Source organism: Lepidochelys olivacea (genome assembly GCF_965140295.1).
Source record: "Lepidochelys olivacea isolate rLepOli2 genome assembly, chromosome: 7".
NCBI classification, from domain to species: domain Eukaryota; kingdom Metazoa; phylum Chordata; order Testudines; family Cheloniidae; genus Lepidochelys; species Lepidochelys olivacea.
The window spans coordinates 38727079-38745636 of NC_140417.1; the positions used below are offsets into that span (position 1 = coordinate 38727079).

The 18558-nt window shown below is 40.0% G+C and overlaps 1 protein-coding gene across 2 annotated transcripts in view; it reads left to right on the forward strand.

Moving 5' to 3' along the window:
* The window catches only part of TAMM41 (TAM41 mitochondrial translocator assembly and maintenance homolog), a 39595-nt gene that overhangs the window by 2762 nt on the left and 18275 nt on the right, over positions 1-18558 (forward strand). For both annotated transcript variants that reach the window (XM_084634469.1, XM_084634470.1), the window contains exons 3-4: positions 6813-6905; positions 15128-15278. In XM_084634469.1, the coding sequence (XP_084490595.1) occupies positions 6813-6905; positions 15128-15278 (244 nt within the window). The remainder of the gene's footprint in view (positions 1-6812; positions 6906-15127; positions 15279-18558) is intronic.

Genomic DNA, 18558 nt, shown 5'->3' on the forward strand with positions numbered 1-18558 from the left:
AGATCTAGATTCAGAGATTGGCCAATTCACAGAGCAGAGTGGATTGTTTGTATTTTGATGTCCACGCAAATATAACATAACATAATTGACATCTGTCTTATTTAACCTCTGATTCCCTGTCATTTTAACACAGGGAGTAATATTTATTCTATCTAGTCATACTCCAACATCTGTGTCCAAACAAGTAGTGTTGATGTGTGTGTGTTTGTGACTTTCCACCTCCTCAGTGCTGTTTCAAATTGTTCTCAACCTGTGGTAACGACAAGAAAATCAAATTCCATCTCTTCACCAAAAGCAGGAAGTGGAATGAAGGACATAGGAAAAACTACATTTGCAGCCAACTGTGACTTTGCTAAGGAATTTCAGGCTTGCGGTACCAGGGTGAGCATGGGATAAGTGACTAGACCAGGGGTGGCCAACCTGAGCCTGAGAAGGAGCCAGAATTTCAGTGTACATTGCCAAAGAGCCACAGTAATACATCAGCAGCCCCCCATCAGCTCCATCCCCCGCTCCCAATGTCTCCCACCTACCCGCAGCCCTGCAGATCAGCACTTCCCCCTCCCTCCCTGAAAAGCTGTTTTGTGGTGTGCAGGAGGCTCGTGGGTGCAGAGAGGAGCGAGGGCACTGCAGGCTGAGGGGAGAGGGTGGGAAGGGGTGGAGTGGTGGCAGGGCCTATGACAGAGCCAGGGGTTGAGCAGTGAGCACCTCCTGGCACATTGGAAAGCTGGCATCTGTAGCTCCAGCCCCAGAGTCGGTGCCTATACAAGGTGCCGCATATTAACTTCTGAAGAGCTCTGGAGCCACAGGCTGGCCACCCCTGGACTAGACATTCACCAAAAAACCCATCTCACTGATTTAGAGGTAGAGAGAGAGGCCCTCTAATGTATTTCATGTGTGTAAGGCACTTGGAGGAGATATGAATTGTGGGTCCAATCCTGGTCCTCTTGAAGTAAAGCTTTTTTAACTTGACTTTGAGGGGAGCAGGAGCAGCATCTTTGCTATAAAGACTTCTGTTATTACTCCTACCCATCACTCTTGCTTTTCCCTTCACCCTTGTGTGGTGATGACAGCTTTTGGACGGTCTCCATTATGTTCATGCATGGTCTGTTAAGAATGGTTCTGGAGTTACTTTGACACTGTTAGTAATCATTGGAATCCTGGGATGTACAGAAATATGCTGTCTATGTTACATTATTTAGGCTGCTTTGCTTTAACTTATGATTGACAGGAAACAAACCCTTCGGAGTGAATCCTTCTATTGAAATTGACCTGCAACTCTGATAGAATTATATACTGACTACCCCAAATAGCAAAAATTGGTAGGGATTATTCTGCACATAACTTGGTCCTAAATTTAACATTTTATTGTTCTGTTTTAAGCCTCCCAAAGTTGCAGAACATAGCTCCTGTTCTGCTGTGACATCCTACCATGCACTCTGATCTATCCCAACTATCATACCATCGAGTGCACTGGTCAATTTTTTTCAAAACTTATGGCACTTAGTAGAAAATAATAACCATTCTATTAAATCCTTAAACAAATCATGCAGAGGTAGGGATCCTGTCACAATTTCCTGTTAAATTCTTTAGGTTTGTAGTGTAGTTTCTTTGGAACCCTATGGATTTCACCCTTTCTCTATTAACCTCTATAGAGCTTTTCCATTAAATAATGCCATATAATTAAAAAAAGACACTGACCAAAATGTCAGCTTAATTCTTCATCATGGTTTTCTAGGATTAATGGGGCAATGCAGGAGAATTATAAAATTAACCTGCATTGTATTGAGTTAGCTCTTTAAAACATACATGCAAGATACCCTTACATAAAACACAGACCACGTACAGTAGAATTACAATACTCAAGCAATAATTGAATTTGAAAAAACTGTTATGAGAAGCAGCTGGAATTACCTTCTCTGGTAGATTAGGATTGCATGAACTCAATTCATGCAGAATTGGGTGGTAGAGTTTTTAATTAAATACTTTAAATCTTGGTGTATAATCTTTTTTACTGTGAAGGCTTTATTTTGTGATGTTACTTCACGGTAAGTAGTCATTGATTAACACTGACTACTATGAAATTCCATTGTAACTGCTCATTACATTTACATTGGTACTGAAAGAGTTCATCATCATTAATGTCACTGTCGAATATCAAGAGGTTTTCATAATGATTTGCCACTTTGTACAAAATGTTACCAATTAAGTGTATAACTCTTCTAATCACTTAGTACTAAGATCAGTACTGTTTTATCTGTTGATAGAGTTTTTATGAACATAGCTTTTGAACTTAGAGTACATTGAAATTTGAAACTGTTCTAGTTACTTAAAAAACTTGAAAAGCTATTGGGATCAGAATATTGCCATGTCACAAGAATATAGCCGTCATCAACAAAACAATATAGCTACAAGAGAATTAAGTATTGACATAATTGTTGTGCGGCCATTTGAATCACAATTTTATTGGCACTAATTTTTATAGTTGACTATTCTGTAATTTATCACTCAGTTTTCTTAAGGGTCAAGTCCATCTGGACTAGGTTTATTTTGAATATATATATAATTTAGTTTTGCTTCAGTGTTATTGATCCTAGAGTTAATTTGTTTTAATTTTGATTCTAGAAAGGACATGTTAACAGCATATTGTCTATCTTCTCAATCCACTTGGTCTAGAAAGGATTGCTGATTTCTGGAGAAAAGGACTTCAGCCAATTTCTGTTTGCCTTTAGAGTTCTAATGGATTTTCCCATTCTAGGTAATGCTGCTACCAGTAGGTTCCCTGGGGAGAGTGTGAATTGAATAGTTTGAATATAAAGTTTCTCTGGTACACAGTCCAGTCCTGTCACAACTTATTTTCATCTAACCTTCTTGCTTGCTTCCTCTGCTCCCCCAACCTGCAGGGGATGGTAACCTTCAGTAAGTCACTGATCCCTGTACCTCAGTTTCCCTATCTGTAAAATGGGGACAGTCACAAGGATGTTGTGCCAATTAATTGGTTAATATTCGACAATGCTTTGAAAAAGTAAGGGGCTCCATGTTATCTCTTCTGTCTTCCTGTATATTGCTCACTCTTTGTGCTATCCACTAATGTGTTCTTTTTCAGTGGGATTATCTGCTCTCATGAAGGGGCCTTCCGCTCCCTCCCTTCCCAGTGTATATGTCATTGCTAATTTGCTGAAGAGGTTTAATGTTGATGGATGATGGTAGAAATCAAACTGCATCCCTTCATGAGTTGTGGGACATTTAGCCTAAGCCTTCTTTTGAAATTATTGTACCAGGCTCAGTGTTCAGAGCCCAACTTAATAAAAATTGAGTAGTGGTATGTTACTTATTTTTATCCATTTCCCTTCCCCTGAACTTCTGTATCGGGTACCTTGGAATGATGGTAAATTCCTTTGAGCCTTGGAATCCACTTCTTGCACTTTCAGAGTTAAGCAGAGGTCCTTCCGCAGCTCATTCTATAAAAGCCATTCTACTGCCTGCAAGTGTTTAGGAGGTCTTATAGTACCGTGTTGTGTAGGAATTGAAGAATAAGAATGATAGTGACTTTTGGATGTGTAGTAGTCGGTTATGCTAGATAGGCATCATCTAGCTTCTGTGTGAAAACATACAAAGCACTGAGAAATAAAATAGATTTAAAACCTTTTGAAAACTTGAACAAAGTACTTCAGCATATTAGAAGATAGCAACTTTTTCATCCTATTCTTTTATTCCAACATTATTTTATTACAATGGGAGAAGCCGCTTTAACTGTCAAGTTGGCATAAACCTCTGAAGCCCCCAAAGTCTCACTGTGAGACTTCCATCAGAGCAATTGAAGTGGGGTTAGCACTGACGTGAATCTTCATAAAATTTGCTGGGGGTAAACAAGAGGCTTTTATTCTTAGATTATAAAGCCAGAAGGGACCACTGTCATAATCTAGTCTGACCTCCTATATATCAGGCCATAAGACTTTCCTGAATTAATTCCTGTTTGAGTTAGAGCATGTCTTTTAGAAAAACATGCATAATTAATTTAAAAATGGCCAGTGATGGAGAATTCACCACAACCCTTGGTAAATTGTTCTAATGGTCATTTACCCTTACTATTAAAAATTTGCACTTTGTTTCCAGTCTAAATTTTATGTCTGTGTGAGAGGGTTGCTTTTTATTGACTATTTGTAGTTAAGAACATTGGGGTATTTCTAGCTGGCAGCCAACCAATCTATGAGTTTAAGCAGCAGAGGCCTGTAGTCTTGATCTGAAGAACCAGCATATCCAGTCTTGGTTCTGCCTGTTTGTGCTGTGTTAAGATAGCATCAAATCCCATTAGAAGTCTCATTTTGAATTCCTCTTTTAACTGTGAAAAGGATAAATCATCAGGCTTTCACCATTCTAGGTGTCCTTGCAACTGAAATGTTTACTGAAAACTTTGTTTAAAATGAGTAAGGGCCTTTAGAGAGCAGTATCAAAATTTGTTCTCTTCACGTGTTTTCCGGTGTTTGATATTTCTTTGAATCCTTTTATCTGCCTGGTAAAATCACATCTTCAGTGTTGTGGCAAGGAAGCAGGTTTTCCTCCCTGCACTACATCTCCTATCCAGCAGGTTTAGCATGAACAGTGCAGCTTGCATCATCCCCCTGGGCTTGGTGTATCACCACCCTTCCAGGTGCTCTTTGTTGGGAAGTGGGACTCTGTCCCTTGTTGTGCCATTGCCTGTCAAGAACACCTTGGTCATAGTAAAGCTTACAATGCCTATATATCTTAACATTTATTTCCTTGCTTGGGTTGTATAAATGTGGCAGGTATTGAAATGTCAGTGTTGTCACTTGGCAATCTTAATGATTGTTGTTGTTTTTTTTAATGAAGTGTTTTGCTTCTGGAATATACAAATATCTGTATTTATATGTAACAGCCTCACTTAATATTTGGTAGATTTGTGACAGTGACATTTTCAGCTGGGTTACCTATTTTAACAATAGAGGATACTTTGCATTTGGTAGAATCCTTCAAAACGAAATAAATCACGGGACCAGTGTATGGGAACCCTAAATTGCAGGTTGTCATAAATATAAAGGGAAGGGTAATCACCTTTAAAATCCCTCCTGGCCAGAGGAAAAATCCTGTAAAGGGTTAAGAAGCTAAAGGTAACCTCGCTGGCACCTGACCAAAATGACCAATGAGGAGACAAGATACTTTCAAAAGCTGGGAGGAGGGAGAAAAACAAAGAGTCTGTGTCTGTCTGTGTGATGCTTTTGTCGGGGACAGAACAGGAATGGAGTCTTAGAACTTAGTAAGTAATCTAGCTAGGTATGTGTTAGATTATGATTTCTTTAAATGGCTGAGAAAATAGCTGTGCTGAATAGAATGAATATTCCTGTCTGTGTGACTTTTTTGTAACTTAAGGTTTTGCCTAGAGGGATTCTCTATGTTTTGAATCTAAATACCCTGTAAGGTATTTACCATCCTGATTTTACGGAGGTGATTCTTTTTTACTTCTATTAAGAGTCTTCTTGTAAGAAAACTGAATGCTTTTTCATTGTTCTGAGATCCAAGGGTTTGGGTCTGTGGTCACCTATGCAAATTGGTGAGGATTTTTACCAAACCTTCCCCAGGAAGTGGGGTGCAAGGGTTGGGAGGATTTTGGGGGAAAGATGTTTCCAAACAACGTTTTCTCAGGAACCCAGATAAAGTTTGGTGGTGGCAGTGGAAGTCTAAGGGCAAACGGTAAAATAGTTTGTACCTTGGGGAAGTTTTAACCTAAGCTGGTAAAAGTAAGCTTAGGAGGTTTTCATGCAGGTCCCCACATCTGTGCCCTAGAGTTCAGAGTGGGGAAGGAACCTTGACACAGGTGCATACAGCAATAAATAGGACTTGATTGGTTTTATTTCTTGAATAGCAGCTTCCATTGAAGAAACTCAGAGTTCTTTAGAAACACTAGTAAATTATGACCCCTTCTTTGAAGTGAACATCATTCTCATATTACGAAGGTGGGCATGGAGCTCACATTTCCTGACTCCCTGTCTTATGTTGTAACCACATGGCTGTCTTTCCTTCTCTAAGTACTGTCCTAAGGAAAAAGCAGCTGGCTAAAAGTGAAAGCATAAATGCAAGACTTAAAATAAATCAGTTGGATCAAATTCTTATTAGAGGATTTTGATCATTATCAGAGGAATTACTGCTGAAATAAAAGGTACTTTGTAATAATCCATTTATTTGCATTGCAGTAGCAACTAGAGAGCTCCTTCAGGGACTAGGGCCTCATTGTGCTAGGTACTCTACATACATGTAATGAAAGAATCAAGTGAGTTATTTGCAGAATCACAGAATAAATGGCCTGTTTTTAAGTATGATTGAGCAATATATCTCAACCATGATTTGAAGTGACCATCTGAGTGAGAGAGTGTAGTGTGATGTTCATGCCCATTCAGTGCATTGTCTGGAGGGTCAATAAAGATCTTTTTGTGTTTTGGTTAGGATCCACTGGAAAGAAAACTTCATACATTTTAGATGCCTTGCAAGGTAGAGTTCTACAACGGTTGCCAATGCTGGTTGAATGTGTTCCTGAAGGTTTCATCACATGACAGTAGTTAATTAAAGGTTAATCTTTAATTCCTGGAGACTCCAGGACAGTCCTGTGGGGTTGGCAACTGTTAGTGTGATATTTTCATTTAGTTCTCTAACCAGTAAACCGTTAATATTTTTGTTTTTATATTTTACTTAAGAGATTTACATTTCTGTGAATTAATGACTTTTTTTTACCAGACTTTTTTACCTGATGCAGCCAGTTTGTAACAAACAATTGTGTGAGACCCTCTATTTTGTTTTTTCAGATGATAAAATATGGCGTAATTGGCACTGATGCGCTGATTGACGATCTGCTTCACTGGAAAACTCTCTATGTTGCTGGACGTCTGCAAAAGCCGGTAACTATCTTATTCTGTTCAGCTGGCTTGTGTCTTTGAAACACAGGAAACTACTGAGGTGGAAGATGATCAAATGCTGCAGAAAGTAGTGTTGATGATTTCAGTTGGTCAGGCTCTAGTTAATTGTCTTTTTATAATACCTTCATTTAATGGTACAAACTGATGCATAAGAGATGCTTGGATAGTCTGTCTTCAGGTCAGTGTCATGAAAAGTTTGATACACACTTTTAAATGACTGTATGTGTCAAGTATTCTTTCAGACCTCTAGATGGCAGCAGATATAAGTTAACTTGGAGAAAACAATAAAATATAGGGAGCTGATTATAATAATACAAAAATCAGTTTTAAGCAAGCAATTAAAAGGGAAATATTTCAGCTCAGTTGCTGAATTCTTCCTCTCCGTTTTGCTTAAATTACTGGAGTGAGGTAAGGAGTCTTCCATGTAATATGCTGGAATATATAGATAAATATAGTCTGAATCTCCAGACACATAGTACATTGAAAAAAATCTGAAAGATCTCTGAATTTCCAAATAACTTCAACGATTAAAAAAAAATTATTTTCATTTTTACTTATTTTTGCTACAGCTTTTGAGATATTCTGCCTTTCTATCATGTGCAAGCCTCACTTTCTGCATCCCTTCTTGGCTTCAGTGGGAGTTGTACGCTCATAATGGAAGGCAGAGTTGTATTAATTTAGATGGAATGTAGATACCGAAGAGTCAAAGGTGTTAGCATGACCCTGTCACTGTCCAACATTAAACAGTTTAAAATAAGGTTTGGGGTTTAATATACAGTGACCTCAGCCTGCTAAGTATCATGGCAAACACAACATTAAACATCCTTTTAAACATTTTTTATTGAAGATAATGAAAAAAACTGTTCAAATATTTGAAATATAAAATTTGAAGTAAGGCTTTTATTTTAACATCATCTCTTGTTCCCTTTTCCTTTAGCAGAAGAGTTTTTGGAAAGAAACCCCCGTTTTTTGACAGTCCTTTAGGTAATATTAAAAATAGCGTTAACTGTTATTTTTGGGGAAAAGAGAAGAAGGTAGTTGAGATGGGCTAGAGCTGCTGCCATTATAGTATTTTCTGGAAGACAAAATAAAACATGCACACAAGAGGGGAGAGAAAAGAACAGCAAAGATGAAAAATGAAGCCTCTGCCTCTGTCTCTGGTGTTGATTCTCATTTCCTGCGTCACTGCTGGAAAAACACTGGCACAGTACATGGTCTTATCAGCCACTTGGTGACTTGGCAAACTTGCACCAACATTGTACTGTTTAGGGCATTGCTTTTAGCTGCCTCCTTCTGGTCACAGGTCTATAGCAGTGTTGCAAAATATGCAGTCTTGACTGTCTTAGCCAGACTCTTATTAAACAGGGCAAATGAAGAGAAATGGGAAAGAGCTAAACTTAAAGTGGGGAAGTAAAACACACATGGGGGTGTAGGGATTGTGACAGCCTCACATCCTGGGTGGTGGTTGGGGTTCAGCTGGAGCCAGTAAAGCTGGAGCTGGTCAGCTGGGTCCTCTCTTGGCCTGGTCGACTCAGGACACGTGTTAGGATCAGGATGACGAAGGCACAATATTGTCACACTGAATCCTGGGATCCTATGAGATGGTTGGGGTGGCAGTAATGATAATGAAGGTCATTCCTTCCCCTTCTTTCAGTCAGCCATCGTTGCAGTAGCCAGTTTCTCCCCCCCCCCCCCCAGGTCTCTTCCCCAAATGGGAATGATGGGCGGAATAGTCCATCCCCTCATTATTTTGTCCACCAGTTAGGTCTAATTTCTGACACATGAATTTTGATTCACTGATTTCCAGTCCCACACTTCTCTGGTTTCCCAGGCATCATGATAACACAGTCCTTGAGTTATATCAGTAGGCCCTTTTGAACTAATTCAGTCTTCTTGTCTCCCTTTCGTACCTTTTCCCATCACCATTTGTTGTTATAGGCTATTGTGGCATTTTAGAACTTTCACTTTTTTACGGTTGAACTTGCAATTAGGATAAATTCCACACACACACCCATCATCACAATGGAGTTAGACACTTGATGTTTAGGACTGTCCATGAGAAATAGCCTTTCAAGCATATGTGCTTGATAGGCGGAAGAAATGATTGGTTTGAGTGCTTCCCATTAAGCTAATGGGAGTTCTGGCTGAGTAAGGACTGCAGGGTTTGCTCTTTTGCTCAAGTTTGAGCTATGTTCATTGAAGCCTCAAACCATCTTTCCTTTTCATACCCATCCATGTCTAGAACTAAAATCTGCAAGACTTTGCTACTTAATAGGAATGAGGAGTTTTATACAATGTTACTTAGAGAATTTCTGAGCAAAAACCTTTGTTCCGATTCTTTGTAGGCTTCACATTTTAGGTTGTTCTTGTTGGTCAGAGTTTCACTTCTGCTGTTGAACGTCTGATACAAACTTTTTAAAACAACTGTAGTGAAATTTTGTTTTGTCTGTAAACATGGATAATAAGGATGCTATTTTTATTTCTAAATTTGTTGGTGATACAGTAACCTGGATTGTTTATATTACAAGACAGCATTGGTTGCAAAGTAGTGTGTCAAAAGCAAGTTCTCTGGATACAAGGCTGGTGGCGTATTAATCTTGACTTAAACTATTTAAATGGACTTCCCCATCCCCTCTCTTGTAGAGGGGCAAATCTTACAAAAGAATAACATGTTTCTAGTGTTGTGCTGTAAGGAGGTTGCCTGTACTGATTCAGAACTACCCAACCTTTTCACAAGTACACCTCTGTGCTCAGAAGCATTTGCTGTGGCTTGAACCTTTTTTGGCTTGACTCTTGCTACAAGTATTTTTTTCTTAAAAATAAGTTGCCTCAACTGAATATTCTTACTGTAGTGTTAATGATATCCATTACGTTCAAATAAGGACATCTCTAATAGGGTACAAATGGCTATTTAGACTCTTTCCCAGGCCTCTTTGGCTGTGTCTCAAGAGTCTATTGACTTTTCACTCTGAACACAACATATAGTGTTGTTTAGCCAACTTCCTATTTAGCCGTATGTTGAAGAAACAGATAAACACAATACTAGCTACTTCATAACTGGCTTGTTTTCTTCAAGTAATTATGCTAGATGTAAAAAAAAAAATCCGGTACTACCTAACCAGATAATGTTACTTAGAACAAGTGGCATTTCAGTGAATTTTCTGAGATGAATAAAAGCTTCATTAAGTATCATTCTGACATTGGTCATTTTCATGTTACATGTGTGTGTATATATATTGCAGTGTCATTGTGTATATATAGAGAAAACTTACAGTAACAACCAAGCACAACTCATACATGTAACAATCAAAGCAGCATGCATTTCTACAGAAACGGTTGATCTTTCTAATATTAGCTTCATGTTCATAATGGTGTTTATCATGCCTTTTCCGTTTGAAGCCGTTTTTTTTTCTTTTTGTTTATTTCCTTATTAATCTTCCCTTGCATTAGGTCTTGAACAGATTGCAAAAGCAACTTAGAGGCAAGTGATATTAGGCTGATCGTTCTATATTCTTTATAATCCTTAGCATTGTTCTTTTTGAGTATTAGGCTACACAGTGAGGTTGTAAAGTCTTCTGGCAATTCACCTGTCTCAAACATACTCTTCATTACCTCTGTAAGGGCTTTCAAGCCTTCATTCTCTATGCTGTTTAACAATTCAGCCGTTATTCCATCGCAACCTGGTCCTTTTCTATTTGGAAGTCTCTTTATTGCTGCCATGACGTCTTCATCTATTATTAGCTGGTTTACTTGATTAATCTGTGTTTGAGGATCTTTATTAGACCTCAAAAGAGGAATGAGACAAGATTGTGTAATGTCACCAGCTTCATTCAACATTTATACTGAGTGTTCAATTAATTGAAGAAACAGAAGAAGGTATTAAGGTGTATGGAAAATGAGTGAATAACATTCACTATGTGCTGTTGGCTGATTCAGAAGAAGGTCTGATGAGGCAAAGAATATGGTGTAGAGTTGAACGTGGACAAGACAAAAGCTGTGGCAAAGTGCAACGATCCTGGGAAAACATGTAAGATTCCAGTGAACCATGCACAGCAGGTGAGAAATTATTGCTGCTTAGGATGCGTCATTACAGAAGATGGAAGTTCAGATATCGAAGTCAGCACCAGAATAGCAAGAGCAAAAGGGACATAAATCTGAAGACTAAATTCTGATCCTAAAAACTTATATTTGGTGTATGGTAAATCATGATTGTGAAACACAAACACTGAAACAATAGATAATACAGGAAGTATCATTCTTCAAATTATGGTGGTGTAGAAGGGTTCTAAAAATATTATGGATAGACTGTGAAACCAACGAAAAAGTATTGGGATGACTGGAACTCAACAAACACTGGATCTTGTGACAAAGATATGATTTGTAGGGCACATTTTAAGGGGTTTAGTGGGAGATTTGTCTATAGGCACTGGAAAGGCAGGTTGATGGCAGAACCCAAGGCAGAAAAAGACCTTGGATGTACAATATGATATCCTGGGTGGGGTATATCAATCCACAAAGAAATTGGCAGAGGATCATACAGAATGGGCTGCCATGGTTGCACAACTCCAGTGATGGAGGCATTACATAAGAAGAAATAATGTCTAGGGCCATCCACTGAACGAGGAGAAAACAAAACATTGAATAGCTACTCATTAAGTGAGCACTGTCCATTCTGTGCAATGAATGAGGCAGGGGTCCTGTGGGAAAAATATGCACATCATGGCATACATGGAAGGAAGCCAAATTTCAGGTTGCACTATCAACCTTAATTTTGCATTTCCTCACTTTCGAGCACTTAACTTTACAACCTTGTTGGTTTGTTAACATGGTCTTTTGTGTGCAATAGACCTAATTTTCAGGCCCCTAGAATCCTGGAAGGTAAAAGGATAACCTAACATGTATTTGTATACTGTGGAACCTAGGAGCCCTAAACCAGTGGAGGGCAACCTGTGGCTCGTGGGCCACACGCGGCCTATCCGGGTAATCTGCTGGCGGACCGTGAGACAGTTTGTTTACGTTGACTGTCCACAGGCATGGCCGCATGCAGCTCCCAGTGGCTGCAGTTCACTGTTCTTGGCCAATGGGAGCTGTGGGGAGCTGCGACCAGCATGTCCCTGCGGCCCACGCCACTTCCCACGGGTCCCATTGGCCAGGAATGGTGAACTGCAGCTATTGGGAGCTGCAGGTTGCCCACCACTGCCCTAGACTATCCCTCAATTAACCTCTCAATGAATCTGTTTTCTTCACTTGAAAGATTCAGACTAGGTCACCTAAAATTCTTTAACTTTGTCTCTAAACTTATATATGAGATGCTCAAGTGAATCAGTCTCATTCTCTGCCCATTAGTTAAAGTTCTGGTGACTTATTTTTTTGTGAGTAGTTTCTTTGCACAGCCCAGACCAATATTCCAATCCATTTTTAAAGATTTTGAAGTTCCATGCATTGATGAGCAAAGTATATATTTCTGAGTTGGTCTGTGTGAGTTTCCAAAGTGCTTGATCAAAAATCCCTAACATTAGGGCATTGCCAATAAGTCAGTTTGTCACCTTGACTAGCCCATGTTGTTGTTTGGTGGATCACATTTGAATAAGTCTGCAGGTGTTCAGAACATTTGTTCTATGGTTTTAAATGTTTTCAGCTTCATTTTAGGCTCACCAGTAACTCTTCCAGTGTAGTCTAACACTTCATCATTGTCTTCTCAGATCAATTTTAATGCTAGGAAAAAATACAGTAGTTTGTGGGAGAAGAATAATACCCTAAAATATTTGCTTGTAAAGCCAATATCTCTAAAGTATTAAGCACGGTAAATAAAAAACATTTGTCTTAAACTTCTGTGAACCAGTTTACTCTCAAAACAATTGTCTAGATTTTACATCACACTTCAAATGCAGGGGAAAATTAAAAAAAAAAAAAGCATATGTTGTCACATTTGCCATAGAGTATTGGGACTTTGTTCTGATTTCAGCCCTGTTTTAAAGTGGAGTTTTAGCCGTAATCTGTTTGTCAGGCCTTTCTTTGTCCACATCCTAACTACATAAGGCATTAAATATTTTAACTAGATAATTCCTTTGTTAGTTTCATTTACAGAATCTGATTTTGGCTGTTTTTTCATTCTTTCTTTTCCATTCTTAAATCATATGGAAGTTCCATTAGAAACAGGTGATTAAGGTGGAGGAGGCCTTGGATTTCTTTGTACCGTATTTGGGGCAAGATGTTCAAAGGATAGCACAATGCCTGTGTTTGCAAAAATGCACAATGCACCAGTCACACCTCCTAACTCCACTTTTCTTTAAACAAACCAGAGTTATGGCAAATAATCACACAGATGCTTAGCTGCTAAATTGTACACTCCAATGACAGGTTTTTGTGGACACAAGGTGTGATTTACAAAAGCGCCTAAGTAACTTGGGCACACAAGCCCGTTAACTTTCAGTGGGACTTGTACCCATAGTCACCCCTTGCAAATATGCATGTAGCTTTGCAGGAGCACTCACACTTGTTAGAAAATCTGTTTCTTATAAGCAAAGCAATTCAGCATTGCCTAACAGAAACAACAGGAGCATTTAGAAACCACAGTAAGAAAGTTTATTCTCCTGTAGCCCAAAGTAGCTTTGTCGACATAAGGTTCTGTATTAAGATTTGTTTTATCCTGGTAACAACCAGCCTCCTATGTCCCAATACATGCATTTTCTATTCAGGGTGTTAGGGTCTACAGTTAAGTCAAATCAGTTGAAATAACACTGCTTTGCCTTGGAAGAGCAAACTTCTCTCGGAGGTGTATAGACGTACTCGACTTCTGTGTTCCACTCTGTTTGCATGTGTGACTCTCCATTAATCTCTATCTGATGATCACTATCTAGTGAAGACCCGCTAGATCGATGGCAGAGCGCTCTCTGGTCTCCCCTGGTACTCCAGCTCTCTAAGAAGAGTAAGGGAAGTCGATTGGAGAGCGTCTCCTGTCGACTCAGCGCAGTGAAGACACCAGGGTAAGTCGACCGAAGTTATTCCCGTAGCTGGAGTAGCGTAACTTTGGTCAACTTACCCCAGTAGTGAAGACCAGCCCTAAGAGGAGAACTAATTTGTGTAAGGGTCTACTTCATGGATTTCCTAACCTGTCATATGGTAGATGACCAAAGAAACCACAAGGGTGCCTGTTAAGGATAAAGGGAGAATGAGTTTCCTGGTTACCAGGGAGAGAGCTCCACTCTTATCACGTTATTCACTCCTTCCTTCTCTCTCACACTAGTGTAGTAGGTTTTCTGTCACTTCTTGTTTCCTCACCAGATGTGTCTTTTTAACACTCACTCAGAATTGTTATTTTGATTAATCCCAGGATTCTAAAAGAGGGGAAGGCAAAGAGCTCTGTAGATACAAGAGAAGAGCGAATAGCTTTCACTCATTGCTGTCTTGTGACTATATGGTATTAGTACTGCAAAGGGAACATTTACATAGAAAATGGACACACTCTAGGTCAGAGGTGGGCAAACTAGGGCCTGCGGGCCACGTCCGGCTTACCGGACAATCCTGCCTGGGCCCTGAGCTCCCGGCCGGGTAGGCTAGTCTCCACTGCCCCCCTCACTCCCTCGCTGTCTCCCCTCTCCTGCAGCTATACCCCTGTGTGGGCAGCACGACTTGTGCCCGCCTACCTCCCAGGCTTTCAAATAAGCCTGTCCTGCCGCTCTGAGTGGCAAGGTAAGGGGGCAGGGGGAGGGAGGGGTTGGGTAAGGGGCAGGAGGTCCCAGGGGGCAGACAGGGTGGTTGGATGGGGCAGAGGTTCAGTGGGGAGGTGGTCTGGAGACAGGGCGGGGGGGGTTGGATAGGGGGTGGGGTCCTGGGGGGCAGTTAGGGACAGGGGTCCAGGGAGCGGGTGGTCAGGGGATGGTGGGGGATTGGATGGGTCGGGGGTTCTGAGTGGGGCACTGGGGGTGGGAAGTTCGAGGAGTCAGACGGGGGCCAGGCTGTTTGCGGGGGCACAGCCTTCCCTACCCAGCCCTCAATACCGTTTTGCAACCCCGATGTGGCCCTTGGGCCAAAAAGTTTGCCCACCCCTGCTCTAGGGTTAATTAATTACATCATAATGATGTGAATGGTTTTAAATAAATGTAGTTTATTTTTACACACTGGATTGAGTAATAATTATTGGTCTATCTTCAAAGGTATTTTCCTGATGAAATCTTGCTCCCAAATATTTTGATTTTTTTCAGGTGAAAATACTGACACAGAATGAAAATGGCAAGCTGCAGGCTGCCCTACTTAGCAATCTGAAGAGTGCAGTCACAGCAGCCTTTCTCATGTTGCCAGAAAGTTTCTCTGAAGAAGACCTCTATATGCAGATTGCAGGACTCTCCTACTCTGGTTAGTATATGTATTTAAAGTTTCTCTTGAAAAAAAAGTCTTTGTTTGGTAAGATGTCATACTTTGTAGTTTGAGCTGTAATACTGCATAAATAATACCACAAATAATAGGAAGTCTAATATATGGTTAGCTCTAGTATAGAAGTGGCTCAGTGAGTCTGTGACTATTCATACATTTGTTGAGCTAAGGAAGGATGTGTAAGGTCTGATCCTGCATTTTAATGCAGTGTGAGTTTTTCTATCAATTTCAACTGGAACAAGGTTCCACCATACTGCATTGTGCCTACAATATTTCATGCTCCAGTAACTTCATGAGAGTTTGGTTCCAAAGGAGATATTGAGATGCCCTTCAGGTAAGGCTGAGTGATAGTTGCTGTGTTTCAGGAGACCTTGAAAACACACTTGAGAATTTAGTTTGTGCCTGAAGATAATAAGGGGATGAGCTTGTTCTTATGTTACTATGTGATACCTCAGCAAACTTTAGATTTTAATATTTCAAAGGCCTGAAAATACACGTGGTATCCTTCTCCGCTGTGTAAGGTCTATCTAGTCAGTATTCTGACAGATGCTAAAGAGATTTATTGTTAGTCAAATATTATGTTTTGTGATCAAATTCTTCAGCATCTTCTTTTTTATCAACAGCTTTTTCTAAAGATGTAGTTGCCATTTTAATTATGGAGATCCTATTCAAGTTTGCAGTTATCGGTTTTTAAAACAATCCATCCTCATGTAATTTTATATTCCCTCTTGCAATCCTCTATACCATTCTTCCAAAATATTAGAAAAGAGTTTATTCATAAGAGAAGTTTTCATTTAAAAGACTTCAAAGCACTCCACAAGTTATATATGAATCACTTCACCCACCACTGAAATGCAGCACCCTCTGGGGTGAAAAGTATTACGCATTTCACGAAGTGAAAAAAGAATACTGTATCTAAGTGAAGTGGTAAAGGGTGTTTTAGCTAGGCACACTTACTAGTGGGTTACATAGTCACCCCAGTTGGAATCTGAGTCTTCTCTGAAAAGTGCTGTGGGATTTGCAATGACCACAGGCGGTCAGGATAATTCTTGACTATTGTAAGTAATGATACAGTTAATACAAAAGTAGGAGATCATTTATTTGGCTAAAAAATGTTGGAGCTGGCTTTACTGCCTGAATAAAATTGAAGTGGTAAAATTTCAATTTTGGGATGTTTGAGAAATTAGGTGAATGTTGATGAGGTGGGGAGGGATAGCTCAGTGGTTTGAGCATTGGCCTGCTAAACCCAGGGTTGTGAGTTCAATCCTTGAGGGGGCCATTTGGGATCTGGGGCAAAAATTGGGGATTGGTCCTGCTTTGAGTAGGGGGTTGGACTAGATGACCTCCTGAGGTCCCTTCCAACCCTGGTATTCTATGATTCTATTATTTGCTTTGTTGCTGTTGTATTAAATCTTGACTATTTTCACAATCCCAGTAGATGAAACTTGTTTTATATATTGCCTGCTCAATCCCTTTGAGACAACCAGTATCTTACATGGTACATTTGACACTGATTCTTTGTATTTCTTTACCTAATAAAGTTGTTCATGAGCTTTATGGAGTTACTTTTTAAACCACTGAGACACACTGCATCTTGGGCAGACAGTGATTATAAGTTTTGCTGTGCTTGGCATGATGGAGCTTTGTTTTGCTCTCAGCTAGAGCTGTTTGTTTGGACTGTTTCTTTGGAGGCTGTGGGAGAACAGGCTAAGGAGTGCATAGTATCCATTAAACTAAATAATAAAACTAAATTGCTGCCTTGAGATATTCAGCTCTTGAGTGTGGGGAAACAAAAATTGATTCAAGATTTTGTTGCTGTTCACATAATACTATTAGCTGTGCAGTAATTCAAATTAGAGTGAGCTCTGTCTCCTGGATGGTTGTTTTGGAGACTGAGTGCAGTATCTAGGGATCTGGGGCAAAAATTGGGGATTGGTCCTGCTTCAAGCAGGGGGTTGGACTAGATGACCTCCTGAGGTCCCTTCCAACCCTAACCTTCTATGATTCTATGATGAGGCTGTTTTCGTTTGGACCCTCTAGGCCAGAGGTTCTTAACCAGGGTACGTGTACCCCTGAGGGTACACAGAGGTCTTCCAGGGGGTACATGAACTCATCTAGATATCTGCCTAATTTTACAACAGGCTACATAAAAAGCACTAGCAAAGTCATTACAAACTAAAACTTCATACAGACAATGACTTGTTTATGCTGCTTATTATACTATACACTGAAATTTAAGTATAATATTTATATTCTATTATATAGTAAAAATAAGAAAGAAAGCAATTATTCAGTAATGGTGTGATGTGACACTTTTTTTGTATTTTTATGTCTGATTTTATAAGCAAGTAGTTTTTAAGTGAGGTGAAACTTGGAGATGCACAAGGTAAATCAGACTCCTGAAAGGGTACAGAAAAGTAGTCCGGAAAGGTTGAGAGCCACTGCTCTAGGCACTTCCAGATTACAAGTAATGTCAGTCTTGCAGTAGGAAAAACTAAGAAGTGGTGTGTAGTGCTTAGCAGAAGAATCTTACCAGTGAAAAAGAGCAGTGGGGTTAGGGGGCAGGGCAAATGTTTGATCAGAGCGGGTGAGCATATATATTAGTGGTTATGATCACAAAGGCATAAAATGTTGCCTAAGGGAAGAAAAATTACCATGTCTAAGATATACTTACTAGTGTCTTCATTTCTGAGAGGAGGATAGAAGAGAAAAATGGTAGCTGAAAGATGAAGCAGTGTGCAGGGTTGGGAGTGGGAGCAAGAGGGGTGGGGTGTGAGGATCAGAGGGCGCACGCGGCCAGAGGGTATGTGGCGCAGCAGGGCCTTCCAAGAGAGAAGCCCAGAACTTTGCACCTCAGGGATGTAGCAGGAGAAAATTTTATCCTCCTATAAATGGAGGAGGGGGAGGACAAGAGACAGGACAGATGTGATGATTAGAAGCATCAGCAAGCGGGGGAAGGAGCTGCAGAGCTAGCCAAGTGGGTCTGCTATGCATTGAAACCCACTGATTGGATTAGGAACTACGTGGACTGACTATCCAGTATGTATTGAAAAAGGAAATTGGGGGGGGGGTGATGGAAATGAGTAAAAATGTAAATTACAGATACTAAAATACAGATATTCAGTCCTGTGTTGTGTTAAGATACGTTACAAAGCATTTCATTCCTAGAGAAATGTGACCCTAGTCATGTGATCTAACGCTGCTGACTATGGTCTAAATTCAGCCCTCAGATACATGCATGCACTTGCCACTGACTTCTGTG